Genomic DNA, 19,699 nt, shown 5'->3' with positions numbered 1-19,699 from the left:
TTTCTGCCAAAAGGCCAATGTGAAGCATAATCTTACAGATCAAAGGATCTTGGGGGAAAAAATGAAACAAAACAAACCCCTCAAATAGCCAAAGGTTAGTGAAACCAATCATCAAAGAGAAAAGGGCATCTGCAAACAGCTTGTGTATTGTTAGTGGCTTCCATGTTATACATGCACACTTCTGTTAAATAGGACCACCAGATCCTTCCAATGAAGATAATATTAGAAGTTTAAAAACATAATTTCTGAGCCCCATACTTGATTAAGTTAAGTTGTCATTTGAAGTGCAAATTAAAGGTCAAAGTTACTTCCAGACCAGTCACTTAGAGGATGTGGGATTTCATCCCCAGATGTGGGTTTTACTCACAATGATCCAATATTATTCTTATTAGTACCATAAACATACACACATACACACAAAAATCCAAGGTCAGAAAATATTTTTCTCTAAATTTTTTTATGTCTCTCTTTCTCTCTCTCTCTCTTTTCACCTGAGAACGGCACCTACAGTTTCAAAAAAAAAAAAAAATTCAAATCTCACCAGCTGCTGGTATATTAGGTTCTTCAAGGGATTGTCTAAGACATAACACTGTCCTAACTGAGAAAGAACAGGAAACAAAAAAATGAACTAGTTCAACACTTCAGTACAAATTTGGCACTTGCTCAAAGACGCAGTGTGGTGTGCAATAGATGAACCAAGTCCTCGATGAAGAAAATAATTGCCTATTGGGTGTCAGATGGCAGAAAAATAAAAATAAAAAAAAAAACAGGATCTCTTTCCCTCTTCCCCTCTCATAAACTTCCACCCCTAAAATATGCAAAGGTATAGAGATGGAGACAGTGGAAGGGAGTAAAGAGAAGTTTATCTTTCTTTTTTTCTGTCAGGTGCATTACCAAAACAAAAACAAAAAAAATAATTATTTTTTTAAACTGTAGCACAAAACAACAAAACACATTCACAAGCCACTTGTTGGCACTGTGTACCTGAGTGAGAATTTCTAGAACATTGTAGAACAAACAGCCATAAAGTTTATTTAAAAAAAAAAAAAAAGAGTTGACGGGTAAGACTTCAGTGCTTGGATATAGCAGCTGAATTACTGGCATTATTTTACCCATAGCTTATTTCAATCTCTTGTTGTTGATATTGTTGCTGTTTTTTTTCTCCTTCCAAAGCCTTTTGATGCAGGCTGAGGTCTATTAGTCAGCTGATGTCCCAACTAGTTAAGACTAACAGTTAAAATAACAGTCAGTGTATGAGAAAGTTAATGTGCTTGGCCACTGGTAAGGATGAACCAGCTGGGGCTTCTTTAAGTCCTCTAAGGTCACAACAATCATTTGACTTTTATCAGTTGGCTTGCCCAGCAATATGATTTTCACTGTCACTGCCGTAGTCCACATCTGGGTCATCCTCTTCTTCATCGTACTCATCGTAGATTTCTCCGTTGATATCATCAGCCTGCATCTCCTCCTTGATATGTGGCTCCTCTCCTTTTACACCATAAGTGCTTTGGATCACAGGCATCCCAGGTTCTGGGCTGCTGGATACACTCGAGTGCTCTGAGGGCAGATGAGGGGAGGGCATTCCTGCCATGGCAATGGCTCCAGGATAGACAACACCAGCTGTAGCAATTGGGATCTGTGCTTGTTGCCTATATTTGGAAACAGAGAAAGAGAATTTGGGTTCTTTAGGTGCTATGGTCAACTTACACATTTTCAACTCAGTAATGTTTTGGTCATCAGTATATGATGCTTTTCTTTCTTTTCTTTTTTTGCAACTGATTTTCCATAGCCAACATTATTTTACCAATTATATGCCCTTGTATATTATTCCCCCAACACATGGTTATATTAACAACAGAGGTCCTGAATCTACTCTGTTATAAAATTCAAACCAAAGGTGACAGAATTTTGATTGACAAATGTGATTAATGGGAAAGTGGAAAGAACTCTAAACTGAGGCCGGAACTATGTAGCTATCTACGTTACAATCGATGGGCCAGGGTAATGAGAGGGACAAGGAGATTTATGGTAAAGGGAGGTAGTAATCAACAATTTACCCCCAGGTTATTCATTCATTTATTGACAACTATTACATGTATGGGATTGTGCTAGGAACTGGGAAACTTTAAGCTGTGCTCCTCTTTACCACAGTGCTTGTTAATGGCGGTAAGGGGAACTTTTTTCAAAAGTGGAGGAGTATTGGGATGTCATGAAAATGCCTTTTATATTCTGAATTTCCATCCATGCAGGACCCAAGATTTATTACTCTAAAAAGTTTGAGGGTCTTTAAAACATCAACTTTAAACATATGTACCTGCTCTTTCCATGCCGTATGATAACATATGCCATTGTACTAGTACTCTAAAAGGTAGCACATTGGAATGACACTATTCTTTTTATTTAGACTCAAAAGTCTTATCACATGAGACAGAGTTGTAATCTCCTAAAATGAACATTCTCAATTAAGAATGGAAGACTTTCTCTTCTCCCAGCCTCTCTATTCCTTGAGTACAACCCTTATACTAAATACAAAGATTCTGAAAAGACTATATATTTGCTTTGAACCAGTTTGTGGTTGCTTCTTTTTCATCTAAACATTCACTCTTCACCTAAGCAAGGGTTTTCTTATGGCATATTGACTCAAGTAACCACTGCCTTGTTTCAATAATTATTATTATTAATAAAAGAAATTAATAGCATTTGATTTAATGAGCCAAAGAAACTACTAAAATTCAGAATTTGATTTATGTGTTCTAGAGCTTTTCCATACAAATTTCAAACATTTTATTTGAAGATGTTTTGTTTTTAGAACGTTAAGGTGTCAGTCAAACTTCAATGTTTAAAAAGTTTGAAGACTTTTCATTTATGTTCATTTAGTTTATTATCAATTACTATTCATTTAATAACTAATAATTTAATATGAACTTATTAATTAATACTACATAAATGTTTGCTATTATTATCAGAGATAGGGACTGAACCTGTAATTTCACGAATAGAGGGAGGTTCCAGGTAAGGAACCTTCTTCAACCATGCTAGATGGTACATTGTCTGCAATGTAGTATTATCTAAGGTCCTCAGAAATTAAAAGCCTTGTCCAGGACCATGCAGTCATTATACATAAGAGGTAACTTCAAGGATAGCTTTCTATCCATTTCTTTATAAAGCCCATTATTACTTTTATTTCTTTTTACTCTCATTAGTGGACTTAGCTGGCAGTTTTCAAATACTCTTGTACTTAGGTTTCCTCTTACCTATACCTAAAAATGGTATATTGTTACTAATCAAGTGAATTTGGAATGCCATTAAACATAACAAAATATAAGGGCTTTTCCCCAATTTAGAAGAAAAAGTAATGAATGGCCCATACCCAACGTTAAAATATTGCCTCATCTCTTGACGTCTGTTCCGCATAATTGCTTTATATTCACCAATCCTCAATTTTTTTCCATCTACAAGGCAGGTTCGCTTTGGCCTGGGCTTATACTTATAGTCAGGATATTTCTCCAGGTGTTGTTTGCTAAGTCGAGCCTGTTCTTCATAGTATGGCTGTTTTTCTAGGTTTGTCATTGCTTTCCAACGAGAGCCTATAAAAAAGGAGAGTTAGCATTTCAAGTTAAGTATCAGAAAACATCCTAAAAAGGAAAAACACTCAGAAATAAAAAAAAAAGCCTTGAGCTACCACTTTAGTCAAAATGTGGACTAATAAATAGATTTGATTTAGAGATATGTAATGAAATGAAATGAAAATCCTAATATTTTAAGAGAGGGGCTTTGACTCAATTGGTGGGATGTTACAGAGGTGATGATACTTAATTTATGGCCCTACTTTTTTTTTTTTTGCTCATTTTACATCAGTAATTAAATAAAATTCCCTGGCAAAATATTAAAACTCTAGTGGTCTTAACAACATATAATTCAAATGAGACATTCTTCAGTTTGACACTAAACTTTGATATAATGTAGTTATACATGTAAAAGTCTTATGTTTGATTATGTGTTTTGATTGAATAAAGGCCCAAAGAACTAATTATTTTTTTTCATCTATGATATGCAGTTTATTGACTGTACTAAATAAGCAGAAGTATTCAAGGAGGATAAAATATGATGCTTGACTTCAAGAAGCTTCCATTCTAGAGAGGAAAGAAATGGCATATAATCAAATAAATGAAAGACAAAGTAGAATGTGATAAATAATAGGGGTACAAAGGATTTAGAAGGAGATATCAATTTTTACCCAGGGGGGATAATGTAAAACCTTATAAAAAATATGTTATATCTGGAAGAATAGATAAAATTTTAAAGGTAAGGGAAGAATAAGGTACAAGATGTAAGACATTCAAAGTATAAGGAATGGTGTTTAACAAAGATAAAGAAATAGAAAATTGAAGGATATGTTGGGAAATGAGTTGTTCAGTTAGCTAAAGCATAAATAATGAGTGGAAGAAATGTCAGGTAAGTCTGTAAGAGTATCTCTCAGTATCTCAGAGATAGAAGTCCTTATTATCATAAAGTTGCCTATCACCTTTTATAGCAACTTTAATTTTGGAGGAATTCTCCTTCAAATTGAACTAAAATCCATTAACTATTGGTCCCAGTTCTCCTCTGTACATCTACAAGAATACATTTTCAACATGTCAATCATTTAAATATTTGAATGGAGACATATTATCCTCTTTTTCAAGAGAAACACTCCAAATTCAATTATAATGGGATACTGACCAGTGAAAGCCCAAGCTTTATGAGCATGTGCAATTGCTCTGTATGCTATAATACCCCATGTGGACTTTGGAACATGTGGAGGTATGCTATAATTATTTCCTGTACAGTTATTGTGGGTTGAGTGCAAAAATATTTTTTTCTTTCAACTCATGAGTCACTTTTAAGTTCCTTAACCAATGAGACGATACTCCTTTTAACATGCTACAGCTTGTTAAAGTACCTTTGAAGAAGTGGCACCTAGAACTTTAGATGTGACCTGATCAAAGCAGAACAATTATCTCCTTCATTCTACACCTTATTGTTTCAATTGATAGGACCCAAATTAGCATCAAAACAACATTAGAGGGTATAGCTAAATTGTTCAGTGGATTGAGAGCCTACTTACTCAGTACCTACTTACTTATCAATAGGACTTTCACATACAAATTTCTTTCTAGATAGTTTGCCTAATCTAATATGTGGACAATTGATTTTATCTAAGTATGTCTTTGCACTACTCCATATAAAAGTCTATGTAATTAGATAATCTAAGTCCACAAAAAATATAATTGCTGAAATCTAGATCCATTATGTTTACAGCACAATGTGGTAGTAATCCTTCCAAAATAGGGAGTGAGGTCAGTCTGGCATTATCTGCTAACATGTAATGCTCACAGAGGTATTGAAAATTTTTATTAGTCTCTGAATGTCATTCAATAAATCTTGTATATTTTCTAACAGGCAACAGAAAATAACTGAAGTTTCTTGTGCAGGGTCATGATGTGCATGACAGAAATGTGTATTTGGGAGATTAATCTGTTAATTAGGCAGTCAATATACATTTACGTATATTCTGTGTCAGGCTCTGTGCTAAGCAGCTCTGGAGATTCAAATGCAAACATAAAGAAATAAAGTCCAAAACTTCAAAGAACTTACCATCCAATGGGGAGAAATAAATCATAAAAGGAAACTGAAAAGCATAGGGAGGCAGGGAGGAGTATCTGACTAAAGTAGACAAGTTAGAGAAGTTCCAAGCTGTGCAGAAAGGTGAGATTAATTAAATCTTAAATTAAGATTAGGAGTTCAAGGTCCCACCTTTCAATCAGAGAGACAGAGGGCAGTGATGAGGTGGAGTACCAAGTTTAATGAGATCTAATAAGATTACAAGGTTATCCCAAAAATGATCTTCCAGAGTGGGTGGCAGAAGCATGTAAAATGAATGGGATGAGAAAACACTAGATATAAGGGAGCCAAGAGGTGATTACCAGAGAGGCATGCAGACAAGTCAGTAAGAATAAGCCTATTATGTTCCAACATGGGCAGCTTGGGGTCCAGTGAATAGATTGCCAAGCCTAACACCAGAAAGATTCATCCTTGTGAGTTCAAATTTGGCCTCAGACACTATCTATGTGATCCTGGGCAAGTCACCTAACCCTGTTTGCCTCAGTTTCTTCATCTGTAAAATGAGTTGGAAAACCACTGGAACATCTTTGCAAAGAAAGCCCCAAATGGGGTCACAAAAGTTAGAAACACTGAACAACATGTACCAACAATGTGCTGAGTTGAGAATACAAAGAAATGCAAAAGACAGTCCCTATCCTTAAGGAGTTCACCATCTAATGGTGGAGAGAATGTGAAAACATAGTGTACAAACAAACAATATATAAGATACATATGGAAAAATCAACAGAAGGAAAGCACTAGAATTAAGAGAGCTTAGGAAAGGAAGACTTCTGGAAGAAAGTAGGATTTTAGTTGGTACTGGAAGGAAGTCAGAAGGAAGAGATGAGAAGGAAAAGTTTTTCAGTCAAAGGGCACCAGCTGTGAAAATGTTTGAAGTTGAGAGATGGGAATATCCTGACTGAGAGACAATAAAGAGGCCAGTATTACTGTATCAAAGAGTACATGAAAGTGGGTGGTATGTAAGGTATTCAGGCAGTCAGATATACATATTACATAATAGTTAAAATGTAAATAGTTACATTGCCTCCATATGCATCATCCTGACTAAATATGCACACTTTCCTTCTCAAGAGTTCTCCTCCTATTCCTGATAATGATATGGATGTTTCTATGAGATATGAGAAGTACAAGCTCTTGGCAAGGTCCATGATGCTGGGAATATTTTGAGAAAGCAACTAGCAAAAGGAGCCCCATCCTGCTGATGATAGAGAGGCTTCTTGTCAAGTAGTTTGGCCACCTATTGGTTAATTCTTTGGCTATGGTAACACATGAAACTAAAAAAAAAATCCCTCTTCATGAAGGGAAATTGTACAAATCAGGCAGACATGGATACACTGTGATCTGTATTATTATTAGAGGGAAAATGATGAGATCACAAATCAATTGGAGTATTACATTAAAAGTTCTATTTATACATTTATAAATAAGTACAGGCATTACTAAAATATATTATGCAGCAATGACTAAAGATAAAATTAGTGTGCTGGTGACATATTTATACGTAGGTTTATATGTGTGTGTATTTTATTTTCCTGTTCAGTCATTTTTCAGTTGTGTCTGACTCTTGTTAACCCTATTTGGTGATTCCTAGGCAAAAATGCTGGCATGGTTTGCTATTTCCTTCTCTATATAACTTCAAGAACTTTTGATACTTTTTGAAGCAAAAACTTCAACTCGAGTTAATCTATAATAATAAGGATAGGGACAGATCCTGTGATATCCATAGGCATAAGGAACTCCCAAATGAGGAAACTCCCTTCAGGTGGCAGCACTGGGAGTTCTTCATCTGTAGAAGGCAAACCCCAGTTTCCAGGTGCCTCTGCTGAGTTCATAGATAAGCTAAACAAAACAGAAATATCAACCAGAAATTATTCTCTTTTTCCTCTTTCTACAAATTCAATTCTATTTTGGATAAAACAACAAAAAATTTCATTTCTTGGGAGTTTTTATTTTTGTTGTTAAATCATTTCAATAAATTCTCTGTGCAAGTCCATACTTATATTCCTTGATTCTGCTAATATCGTTATGTTTATTACAGCTCATATGGGGGAATTGGCTCATTTGCAGATAGGGATACCTATCTGCAAGTGGTTAGTATAGCCCAGGACAAATCTGAAAAACCATTTAGGGTATTTTTAAAGCCATTAAGTATATTAGCTCTGAGGAGATAAACAGAATAAACAGAAGAATAGCCTAGCCCACCTAGGAACTAATACCATTGCTTTTGTTTGGCTTCCAAAGCCATCAAAGCAAAGTTCATAAAGCTTGTTTATTCTGCTTATCTCAAGTGATTGGTAACTTCACTTTATATTGTTAATAGTCATCTTTCCAAGGTGCCTATTTGTAAATGGGTAAACAAGTAGTTTAGGGAATATATTCTGAAATTGTAGGGGAAAGGAAAATATCCCATCCTTTTACTACAATTTCATATCAGAAATATCTATTTTTAAAATACCCAGATATTTATGTTTTATGTAAATTTATAGATGTTCATGGTGTTCTGACTTAGAAAAACAAAAAACAATCACATTGAAACCCAACCTCATAGTATGAAAGCCTATGCCTGACAAAGGATGCTTTTATTTTATTCTTTCTATAGTTAAAAACTCAACTACTTTTTAAGTAACATACTATTGGATTTATTATTGTTTTTAGATATCTATTGCTATGAATATGAGTGATAGAAAAAAATAAGAAAAATATTTAGCTAAAATGATAAGCTACAGAGTATTCTTTGTGGTAATGAAACGGAAGCAAAGTGGATGTCCATCATTTTGGGAATGGCTGAAAAAAAGTGGTATATGAATGTAATATTTTTGTTCAGTAAACATCACCACAGATACTTAATAAATGCTAGTGATCTGATGGTTATAAAGGCCAAGATTCAGATTCAAGGTCTATTCCCTACTAAACTGGGGATGATGAAGACAACTTAAATAGTTATTGTACAACAACTTTGTGGTCTCCAAGGATAGCGTTGGTGAAGTACTGGCTCACGTGCAGGAATGGCAAGGGGGAGCTGCTCTGTTCCCCCTCTTCTTAGTGCCTGAGGACATTTTTTGCATATCCTACCCCTCTGCCCAGCCACCCAAAGTAAGCACTTCCTTCCTCAGCTTTCTCAGGAATTAAGAGAGCTCACAGACAGCTTGAATTTGCCCTGTGGGCACTCGAACTGGAAAACTTTTGCCAAAGCTGCCATAGAACTTCTGACTACAGTTCAGATATGAATATAAGCAACCAGCTTACAACCTCTGAATCTAAAATAAATCATATTAGGCTTATAGAAAATTGAGCTTTGGGTGTGGAAGGAAGGTAACCCACTGTGTTTCCATCATATTTCCTATTAGTTTGGTTTTCCTTAGAATAGGAAAAAATTCCATGGTAAAATTTAAACCTGAGAAGTGAATACTCAGTTTTATCTTTATTTAATGAAGGCAAACACATGCTTATTCACCTCAAGAAAAAAAATTTCATATAATGACATATAATTAGATAATTTAAAACTGTTAAAAGATAACCAATTATTATAAAGACTTTATTAAAATGGGAAGATTTGTATATACATAGAGTAAAAAATAGGTAGAACTATAACAAAATACATATAGTGATTACAGCAATGAAAATGAAAAGATTGCCAAAGGGAAGCTTTAATAATTGAAAAGTCATTGATGGTTCCAGAAAACAGATAACTAGACCTCCTTCCCTCTTTATAGCAGAGATATAAGGGACTATGGAGGTAGAAACTTGTATGCATTGTCATATGTGCTCATTATACAGAATGTTTCTCCTAATTGTTTTTCTGTTTAACCAGAAAGTGTTTAATCTGGAGATGGAAAGGTATCTCACCTTCCCCTAACCAATGATTAGTGTAAAACAAATGGCATCAATAAAACAAACAAAAGAAAGAGCTGCAGACAAAACACATTTCACAAGGAAATAAAGGACAGACTGTTGATTGCATAGCATCTTCACCAATAATCTTTAGGCCCACATAAGAGAGTCAAAGAAAATTATCATATTGTCTGGCAAAGGGATTAAGAAAAATTCCTTTCTCAAATTTTAGTTTACTTAAAAAACCAAAAAGGAGCATAATTTTCCCTTGTATATACAAATAAATTCAGGTTCTTACTGTACTAGTCCTTGTAAAGTTAGACTAGAGCTAATTGCAAAATTTTAATATTTCTTAGGCTTTTTTTTTTGTGCCTTAGCATCTGATGCAGAAATTCTAAGTAGTCATTCTTTCAGGATAACTCAATAAGAGAAGTTGACAATCTACTGTAAATTTTTCAAATGCAGACATTTTCTTTAGATAGTGTTAGCATATGGCATGTGGCTCATGGCTCTAGAATGAAAGACTAGGAAATAAAATGCATAGTATTTATCCTGTGGCCTACATTCTTAGTCATTTGGCATGAGAAATGCATAAATCCATTATAAATAAGTAAACCTAAAGAATTTTATATTTTTAATTTAGAGTATACATTGAAACATTTCTTCACTAAAGCAGTAGAGATGACTGCAAAAAAGTAATCTTTTATGCTAGGTAAAGAAATTTCAAGGATTTATAAAGGAATTAGAAGTTTCAAAATTAAATATGGAGATCACAAGACTTCTTGATCTGGAATCAATATTGCATTCAAGATCTTGTTCTGATATTTATTAGCTGTATGATCATGGGGTAATCAGTTAAGCCTTCCTAATTTTAGTGTTCTCATCTGCAAAATCAGGGGTAGTAATTTTGGTATTATTTGCTCACAGGGTTGTTATAAAGAAAATTTCTTAAACTTAAATGTCTATATATAAATCTGAGTTATCATTTAGTTTTATCTTCTGCAGAATGTTTTGTCTCTAGTTCTTTTTTTTTTTTAAAATGCTTACCTTCTGCTTTAAAAGTGTCAGTTCTAGAGCAGAAGAGTGGTAAGGACTAGGCAATTGGACTTAAGTGACTTTCCCAGGGTCACACAGCTAGAAAGAGTCTGAGGCCACATTTGAACACAGAACCTCCCATCTCCAGGCCTGGCTCTCTATCCACTTAGCCACCAATTGCCCTGTTTAATTGTATTTCAAATTCCATAGTCAACAAACTCATCGAGGGTTTTTTGTGTCATCTTCCAGAAGAATGATGAAATAATTATTTTCTACTGAATATTATTTCACATTATTCCAATTTAAACTGTATTTTCCGCTTAATTGGAATCCTTGCTTTCCCTTACATGACATTATCTCCTACTTCTGTCCTTTTGCCCAAATAATTATTTTCCTTCACATCTCAACTCAAGGATCTAGAGGAGGGCATTAATGATTTCTCTAATTATTAGTGCTTTCTCCACATTCCTTCATAGGAAATTACTTTGTATTCAATTTGTATTTTGTACATGCTTGTCTTTATCTCTTTCTCTCTCTCTTTATATGTGTGTGTGTGTGTGAAGAAATGTAAACTCCTAAAATGTAAAGACTATTTCAGAGTTTTTTGTTTGTTTGTTTGTTTGTTTTTTTTTTGTCCTTGTAATCCTTAGCTTTTTGCCAGAAACCTAGTAGGTACACAGTAAATACTTATTGAATTGAACTCAATTATTGTTAGTAATACAACTATTATGTTAATTTCTTTTCTGGATTGGATGTGTGTTCTTATGAACATCTTTCATGGTCCTATTATATCCATTTTATACACATGAAATTATTTTCCCCAAAGATATTGTTGATGCTATGGCAAGAATTCAAGAGTTTCTGACTGGTTTGTTTACTCCATTAGAATATACTGGTACTAAATGTTTTATACTAAGTTCTTTAAGGAAGCTTCAAAGGCAAGTATCATCATTTCAACATGTTCTTTCCTTTGATTTTTCTTGTTAAAAATAGCATTTGTCATATTGTAAAGAAATGTGTTTTCCTTCAGAAGCCTAATACTTAAAAAAACTAAAAAGGTTGATTATTCTTATGATAGGTGTTTGAATATTATTTTGATGATAGATATCAAATAGAAAAAGACTTCTTTTGATGAATTTAACATTGAATAACTAGAAAGTAGATTTTTTCCCCCTAGATGTTTTCATATCAAAGATTTTGAGATTGTGTATATAAAAAGCCAAATCATTCTAATCAATTAAGGAGATTTTAATTGTGTTATTTATATGATGCCCCAAAGTTGCTTAACTCTTTGGATGATATGTATTTGCAGACTAATCCATAAGATTGAGTCTTTAAAAATATATCACTTAAGTGTAGTATCCATGGAGAACACTACATGCCTGGAAATGAGAGTATATTACACTAATAAGAATTGGAAGGTAACAACTAATTAAAACACATATGGAAATGAATACTATGGACTGAAATAGATAATTATAATGCAAATTTTTGTAATCTTAATCTAAAGGTTATTATTTCTTCAAATTTCATTAGATCCTTGTAGGGACCTTGTGGGTTGGGCCGGAGAGGTCTTATAATCCCCACTTTACAGAATTTTGATTTTTCTAAGGAGATAAGGCTAAGTAAAAGCATGAAGAGGAAGTTTTTTTGTTTTTTTTTCCTGACTTTTAGTCCAGTAATCTTTCTATATCCAATATATATAATTCTTGGCTTTAAGAGTGAGTCACTTGCCATTTTTTACAGTGAAGTTAGCTCCTTTTGTAAATGCTGATTAAAAATCACTAGTATATTTAGGAGGAACATAGAAGAAAAATTGGGTCTTTGAAGGGTAAAAGATGGCAATTATATACCTTGGCATTAAAGCTTTCCAAAGAGGAAACCAGTCATTCTTTCTCATATGCATGGAAAATGATAGCAACAGTATGTTGACTGGTGACTCTAAATACTCTAAGGCATTTGGTAAGTTTCTAAATGTTTATTATCTAACATTGAGGCAGTCTCTGAACTATTTGGCTCATTTTAGCTACCTGGAAAAAATATTCAATATCTCTTTTTCCCCTCTTCTGCAAGGATATTGTAAGATATTTGAATTTTGTATTGTTAACCAATGAATTAAAATATGAGAAATATTCCATGGAGATAGGTGAGGGTATAAATAACAACAATAAAAAACCCCAATAAAACCTTACTATCTTCTAATTAAAAAGCTTAATTTATAAAGAAAATGAAAATCCTATAAAATTTTAGAACAACAAGAACAAAAAAAATTTTTAAATCAGCAATTGAAGAGAGAAGTGATACAAACAATGCTAGGAACCTTTGAAATATACTAGGAAGCACATCACTGTATGTTTTGGTGTAATTTATATACAGGGGGAAAAAAGGAGTGCAAAATAATAAAATTACTTGATAATGACAAGTACAACTTTTGTCACCTCTTTAGCATTCTAGGACTTAGTCTTGGCAATACATTGACAACATGCCTTGATGCCAAAAAATATGATTCCTGGGAATTTTTATGAGTATCATTGATCTCAAAGCCCTTTAAAAAGAACTATGAAATAAATGCAGACACTTTCAAAATTACATACTACAATGGAGCAATCTTCTGCTAAGTATATATTTTTCTAGATAAGTCATATTTGGTTATTTTTGTCACAATAGAGTCCATATTTTCTAAATATCCCTTGAATAATATTGACCCATTCCCAGCTATTTTCACTGGGTACAAAATTTCTGTGACTACTTCACAGAACTGCAGTACAATTCCCTCCAAACAAACCAAGAATGGATGGTGAAAAACCATTTTAGATACCTCACAAAGAGATGAAAATGCCTACTTGATCTGGGAATCTCTAGTTACTCACCCTGGGACAGTTAACAGGGACCTGCTGATTTCAAAAGATTGGTCTTTTGCAATCAAAAGGAGACCTTTGAAATATATTTGTCAAGGAGGACATTGGGGTATTTCTCTTGATTGCAAAGGAAGAAGGTTCAAACCAGAAAATAATATTTGATGTTCAAAATAAAGGAAACATCTCACATTGTCTTAAAGAGCTCCCTTTTCCTTCTAAAGCTGGCAACAAAACAAGGAAGAGCTTGGACTGAGCTACACTGTCTGTCACCTCTATGAGGTCTGTAATGAATTTGCACATTTTACTCCAACTACTGTATATCTAATCAGAAAAAGATGTCCCCGTATCCCCCTGATCTAGCGCCAAACAGTAAAAGGTGATTCCTTATGTTAACAATTTCAGCAGAATGGCTTATTAAAACCAGATTTTAGGGTATTATAAAATGCTTAGAAGCCCTTTAAAATGTCAACTAGGATCCCTAGAGACCACGTAAAATGTCAACCCAGCTCAAGCGCCTGTTTTAAGCAGAATGAATTAGCAGCGTGCTGTCGGAGGTTGTTATCCAAAACAATCAAGTTCTCTTTGTACTTTCTGTATGAAATGGGCCACTCGCTCAGAATAATCTTGTAGATTTCAGTAGATGACTTATTTATTTAGGACTTAATATTGAAGTCATCCCCTCTACATGGCCCCTTAGTTAATCTGCATAGTGTATAAATGGCATCTCTCTAATCCAACAAAAACTACTAAATTTAGGCAATGTACTTTTCTGGGTCTCTGAGAGGGTTTTTTTGTTCTTGTTGTTCTAAAATTTTATATGACATGGCTAAATTATTTATCATTAGATCATACTCTTTATTTTTCAAATAAAAAAGTATTTTTTGCTTCATTTAGGGTTTTTACAATATTTCATAAAATATCATCTTGCTTTATTATTTATTAATACTATAGTGGCTCTTATTCTAGTCCTCTGTGTAATTAGAACCTGCTTCCATAAACTCCAATTCCCAGCATTCCATGTTCCTTCTCACATTGCGTGCTAAGGTAGGGAGGATACAAGTTTTATGTAGCCCCTCCTCTCTCTCTCTCTCTCTTTTCTGATTGCAGGGGTTGAAGTGAGCTTTTGGGCAATCAGGTGAACTTACTCATGTGGGTTTACTTTTTGTTAGATAATTATGTTTGAACTTCTCTTCTTTTGATTTATTTTCTTTCTACTTCAAGAGATTATTAATAAACTCTATACAATATAATACTTGAAGTTATTGGTATTAATTTAAATCTTACACCTCAAAAAACCTCAGAGATCACCAAGTAGACCTATATTCAAATCAGGAATCCTTTTGTGACACTTCTAACAAATGATTATCCAGTCTTTGTTTGAAAACATCCAATGAGAAAGAGGCCATTATCATTTGATTAGAAATCTCTAGTGGTTACAGTTTTCCCTTACAAAGGAGCTTAAATTTGTCTCCTTGCATCTTCCAAACGTTTCTCAATTGTTGTCCTGAACCAAGCAAAGTAACTATGATGCTTCTTCAATATGACTGCTAATACTGGAAAACATTAGCATTCAATCTCATAACAAAGATCCCTGCTCTTGAGTGAGAATCCCCACTCACGATCTCATCCTCATCCAGTATGGTTGGCTCTAAGGTGCTTTGCAAGCTTGACTACCTATCTGTGGATCATTTAAAATTTAACAATCTTCCCTAAAATGTGGTGTCCCAAACTGAAGTTAATTCTTTAGATACAGTCTGAACAGAGAACGGTGGATTTTGGGGGACCTCCTTAGGCTTGGAAATTATGCCTTTCTCATTGTGGCTTAGAATAATCTATTTTAACTGCCATAACACTTTGATGATTCACATTAATCTTGTAGTCTACTCAACTCCTAAACTATTATTTTGATATTTTTTCTTATGGTACTTGTGAAGCTGGCTTTATTTAACCAAGGTATAAGACTGAACAGTTTTCCTTATAAACCTAAATCTGATTCTCTTTGCTTTAATGTTCTAGATTGCTAAGATTGTTTTAAGAATCATGACACTGTTATCTTTTGTCTTAGATATGCCTCCTAGCTTTATGTTGACTGTAAACTTGGGTAACCATCCATCTATTTCTTTATCCAAGACACTGATAAAAAGGTTAAACAGCAAAGGGTCAATTATAGATCTGTAGGGCCCCTCCAATGGCTGCTTCTTTCCAAGCTGACATTAAACCATTAATGCCACAATTACTTATAATTTTACATTAAAAGTAAAGCTGTTTTGGGGGTAGCTAGGTGGTTCAATGGACTGAGAATCAGGCTTAGAGACAGGAGGTCCTGGGTTCAAATTTTGCCTTAGATACTTCCTAGGTGTGTGAGGCAAGTCACTTCACCCCCATTGCCTAGCCCTTACTGCTCTTCTGCCATGGAACCAAAACATAGTATTTATTCCAAGACAGAAGGTAAGGGTTTTAAAAAGAAGAAAAGAAAAATCTATTTTAATAAAAAAGATCATATATATGTATAAAACATGGATATATGCATATATAATACATTAAAAAAGAATGTTAATTTACATATATTTGCATATGTATAATTGTACTAATTTCATTTATTATTCCATAAATATTTTTAAATGAACTAGGTTTTATATAAAAAGAATAATTTATAAAATCTAAAGACCTTAAAATATTTTACAAACAAATGTAAACCTCTCTAAACTTAGATGCATAGATAGAGATTATAAACTCATGAAAGTCAAAAGTATTTGTTCAGTGTCTGTTGCATGGAACCTTGTTTAATAATATGACCTAATAATTAATATTTAAAGGCAACTACCTTGGCATTGGACTCCTTCCTTAGCCAGAAGCTTGCATAAAGACCTTTTCTTTATAGACCTACTATGTATTATACTTATTACATTGGAGCCATAAAAAAATGAATCATTTGATACATTCCAAATTGTAATTTATTTTTATGGTTTATGTATTTATTTTCTGTTTTCATGATAAGCTCTTAGAATACATGAATATATTTAATTTGTTCATAAATTTTGGTGTATAATTTTTTCTAATGATATTGGTGGCAGTGATAGAAAGAAGAGGGTATAGAGGCAAGGAGAAGGAAGTAAAAAGAATTCTCTGTTTTCCTGGTACTTAAACAGGGCCAAACTAAATAGTTTTCTTAAAAGACAGAGGATTTTCTTATCTTCTTATGTACATATGTATGAATATAGTTTTTGTTTGTTGCTTCCATGTTAATACAGGAAACAGCAATGGCCAAAAAGATGCTTTATTAACAATTCTGCAAATGTGCTCAAGGCTAGAAAGAAATACTAGTGTATCTTATATATACATATAATATCTATGTGGATATACATTTCTGTATATCTACATACATCACTGAAATTGGTGGAAAACAACCAAATTAATTATGGAAACAATTTGCTTCTTACTGCTCAAATGTTAAGGCAAAGTATATTATCATAGAAAAACCAGTATTTATGCATATTTTTATATTAGCAGATAACATGAATGATCTTGGCTTACAGATCTTTTAACAAACTGTAAAAGTTGCAAAATAAAAACTCTGTTAATTATAGCTATTATATGATTACTAATATAGTTCTTACCCAGTATCTTGCTGATGTTAGAATTATGCATGTCAGGAAAAGCTTGAAGGATTTTCCTCCGTTCATCTTTAGCCCATACCATGAAAGCATTCATGGGACGTTTGATATGAGGTTCATTGCTCCCACGCCCTCTGGATTCCCGATAAATTCTGGATTCTGAGACCCCAGCACTTCCTAAAAAAACAAACAAAACCACACACACATAATGAAAATTGTTCTAGATTTATGTTTACATGTTCACACTGTGAGAAATTTTCTTCAGCGAATTTTGAGATATTTTATATTTTGAATCATATTATAACACAGTCTGCTGTATGGTTTCTTCCCTGAACTGGACATGATACCCTTGGAGTAGGGTCAGTAAGCCATAATTAGTGCAACAGAAATAATTTTTTAAAAGTTAAAAGTCCCTTATTGTAGCATGAAAAATACCAATCTAGTCAATTTTGAGTGAAACATAATTATATAAGAGCAAATTACAGAGGAACTTAAAAGGTTGCTATATACCTAAGAATAAATACAACTTGTTTCTAGGCATGTGTTCTTTAAAATATAGTTCCCATTAGATGAAAATTTGAAAACAAAATATGAGAGGTCTTAGCTAATAGGTGACAAATACATATCTGTAGCATGTGTTTGAATTTCATTTATTTATTTGAAATAGCACACTTGAAAATGCACAAAATAGCACAGTAATGATAGCCTATAAAGTGAAATAGACATCTGAAAGTGATAGGGAAAAGAGCAAATGCATTAACATGTAGTTACATATGCAAAATACATAACCATAGCTCGAAAACATATAACACTATGTACTTAAGTAGTTTTCCCCCCATCAGATGATTTAATCCACAGAAATTGTAAAAAGTAAGCATTTCTTCAGAGTACCTCCACTGGTAGAGATTCAATAAGCTAGATTTTACCATCATTAAGTCATAGCCTTAGTGTTAGCTACTTTGGGAAGTCACCTTAATTCCTCCAAGTACTGTCCCACTTTAGTAGTCTTTAAGTTACTGTTTCATTACACTAATGGCCTAACTTAGAGCTTCTTAAATGATGAATATAAAGATTAAAAACCAGAATCATACTTAAAACACCATACAACTGGCTCTCAATGGCTACATTTACAACAATTGCATCAGGTTTGCCATTCTCCTGATTTATGAGACTAACAGAGTGAAGCTTGTTAGGTTCTAATACTTTGGTTAACCATAAATTAATTGCTTGCATTTCTCTACATTTTCTCTAAAGAAGCAATTACAGTTCAGAGGGCAGAAAATCACTGCAGCAATATAGCTAAAAATGAGAATTTTTTAGGTTGAAGGAACCATAATTATCAACTAAAACTGGGCCAAATTAGAATTTTTTCATCTTCTTTTATGATTACTTGTTTTATATTCATGATATAATCTCTGACTTCATGAAAGTTTGAGATGTTTGGGGACATATAAACTTGCCTAAATTTTTTAAAGAGAAAAAACTCTTTTTTGATGGTTTAAAAGTGGATGACTTTTGACATAGATCTCAGAGTGATTTTAGAACTTAAAATTTAAAAAATACATTTAAAATAAGCAATCTTCTCTTTAGTGACAAAAAATTACTTTTAAAAGTGGTTTTAGTCCTGGTGGCCTTTGTGTGTATTATCACACCTCACAGTTCAAAGTGCTATTGGTTTGTTCATTTCTTCTGAAAAGAAATAAGGCTAAGTATCATAATCATGACCATTAATGACAGTATGTGAACAACTTGGAATTCTCCTTTTATACTAAGTATCCTTTTTTATATGATAAAATTTCAGAATTTTTTTTTTCCTTGTAACTTTTGCAGATGGCTTTCAATCATCTCCCTATCTCCTCCATCCCTGCTTTCCCCCAAACCAATAACTCCTTCTAACTTTATTCTCCACTTAATTTAGTAGTACCTCAACTAGGCGAACTGCACACCCTAATCATCATAGCTGCCTCCCACGGTCCTTAAATGTTATCTCATTCTTAGGCTAAGTATGAGAAGCTGTCTATCACAAGTTTCGCCCCTAAAAACAAACACCTATTTCTGAGGCCACAGAAGATTATGAATGTATCCCAAAGTCAATTTTTTTTCCAAAGAAACAATTATAAACTCAGTAAATATCATTTAGAACTTAACCCTATGTGATTTGGCTAGTTAACACCCCTAGACCTTCAAGGTTAATCATGAGGCAGGATGTGTTGAGATCCGTATCACAAGTAGAGATTTTTCTCTCTGTAAGAACAATACATCCTCAGATTTTACTGTTGCTGAAGACTTGTCTTGTAACCCTCTCATGAATGCTGGTGCTTTTATTGGAATTTGAAAGGCTGGTCCTAGTCAGGCATGGAAAAGTGTGTCTCACAGAAGCCCTAATACAGCCTTCTTATTCCCTGCATCCATTTTCAGTTTGAAAACTGGTAAGCTATAAAATATCCTTTGACAAACTACTGGAATATACATCAATTGTGTGATGAGTTTTGCTTTCACCTTCTTATTGTACAAACATAGCATTTACTACATTGCTCTACTCTCAGAGTAACACTGGGGAATAGGCTAGAAAGTCTAATTATTACTCCAACCCTTGGAATTAACCCCATGAATTTAGAAAGTAGAAATTTGTTATGTACACATCTTCCCTGATTTGTTCTTATACTTCCATAGCTACATAAAAATAGAAAATAATAC

The 19,699-nt window shown here is 33.5% G+C and overlaps 1 protein-coding gene across 1 annotated transcript in view; it reads right to left on the bottom strand.

The window, feature by feature from the left end:
* Nucleotides 1-1,345: 1,345 nt before the first annotated feature.
* SOX5 (SRY-box transcription factor 5) overlaps nt 1,346-19,699 on the bottom strand; it is a 482,736-nt gene continuing 464,382 nt past the window's right edge. Inside the window, exons 13-15 of the mRNA XM_044679066.1 lie at nt 17,006-17,179; nt 3,371-3,587; nt 1,346-1,649 (exon numbers count right to left, since the gene is read on the bottom strand). Coding sequence (XP_044535001.1) covers nt 1,346-1,649; nt 3,371-3,587; nt 17,006-17,179 — 695 coding nt within the window. The remainder of the gene's footprint in view (nt 1,650-3,370; nt 3,588-17,005; nt 17,180-19,699) is intronic.

Source organism: Gracilinanus agilis, chromosome 5, assembly GCF_016433145.1.
Source record: "Gracilinanus agilis isolate LMUSP501 chromosome 5, AgileGrace, whole genome shotgun sequence".
In the NCBI taxonomy this organism is placed as follows: domain Eukaryota; kingdom Metazoa; phylum Chordata; class Mammalia; order Didelphimorphia; family Didelphidae; genus Gracilinanus; species Gracilinanus agilis.
The sequence above is the reverse complement of the archived record's forward strand: the minus strand, read 5'-3'. Positions and strand labels throughout refer to the sequence as shown.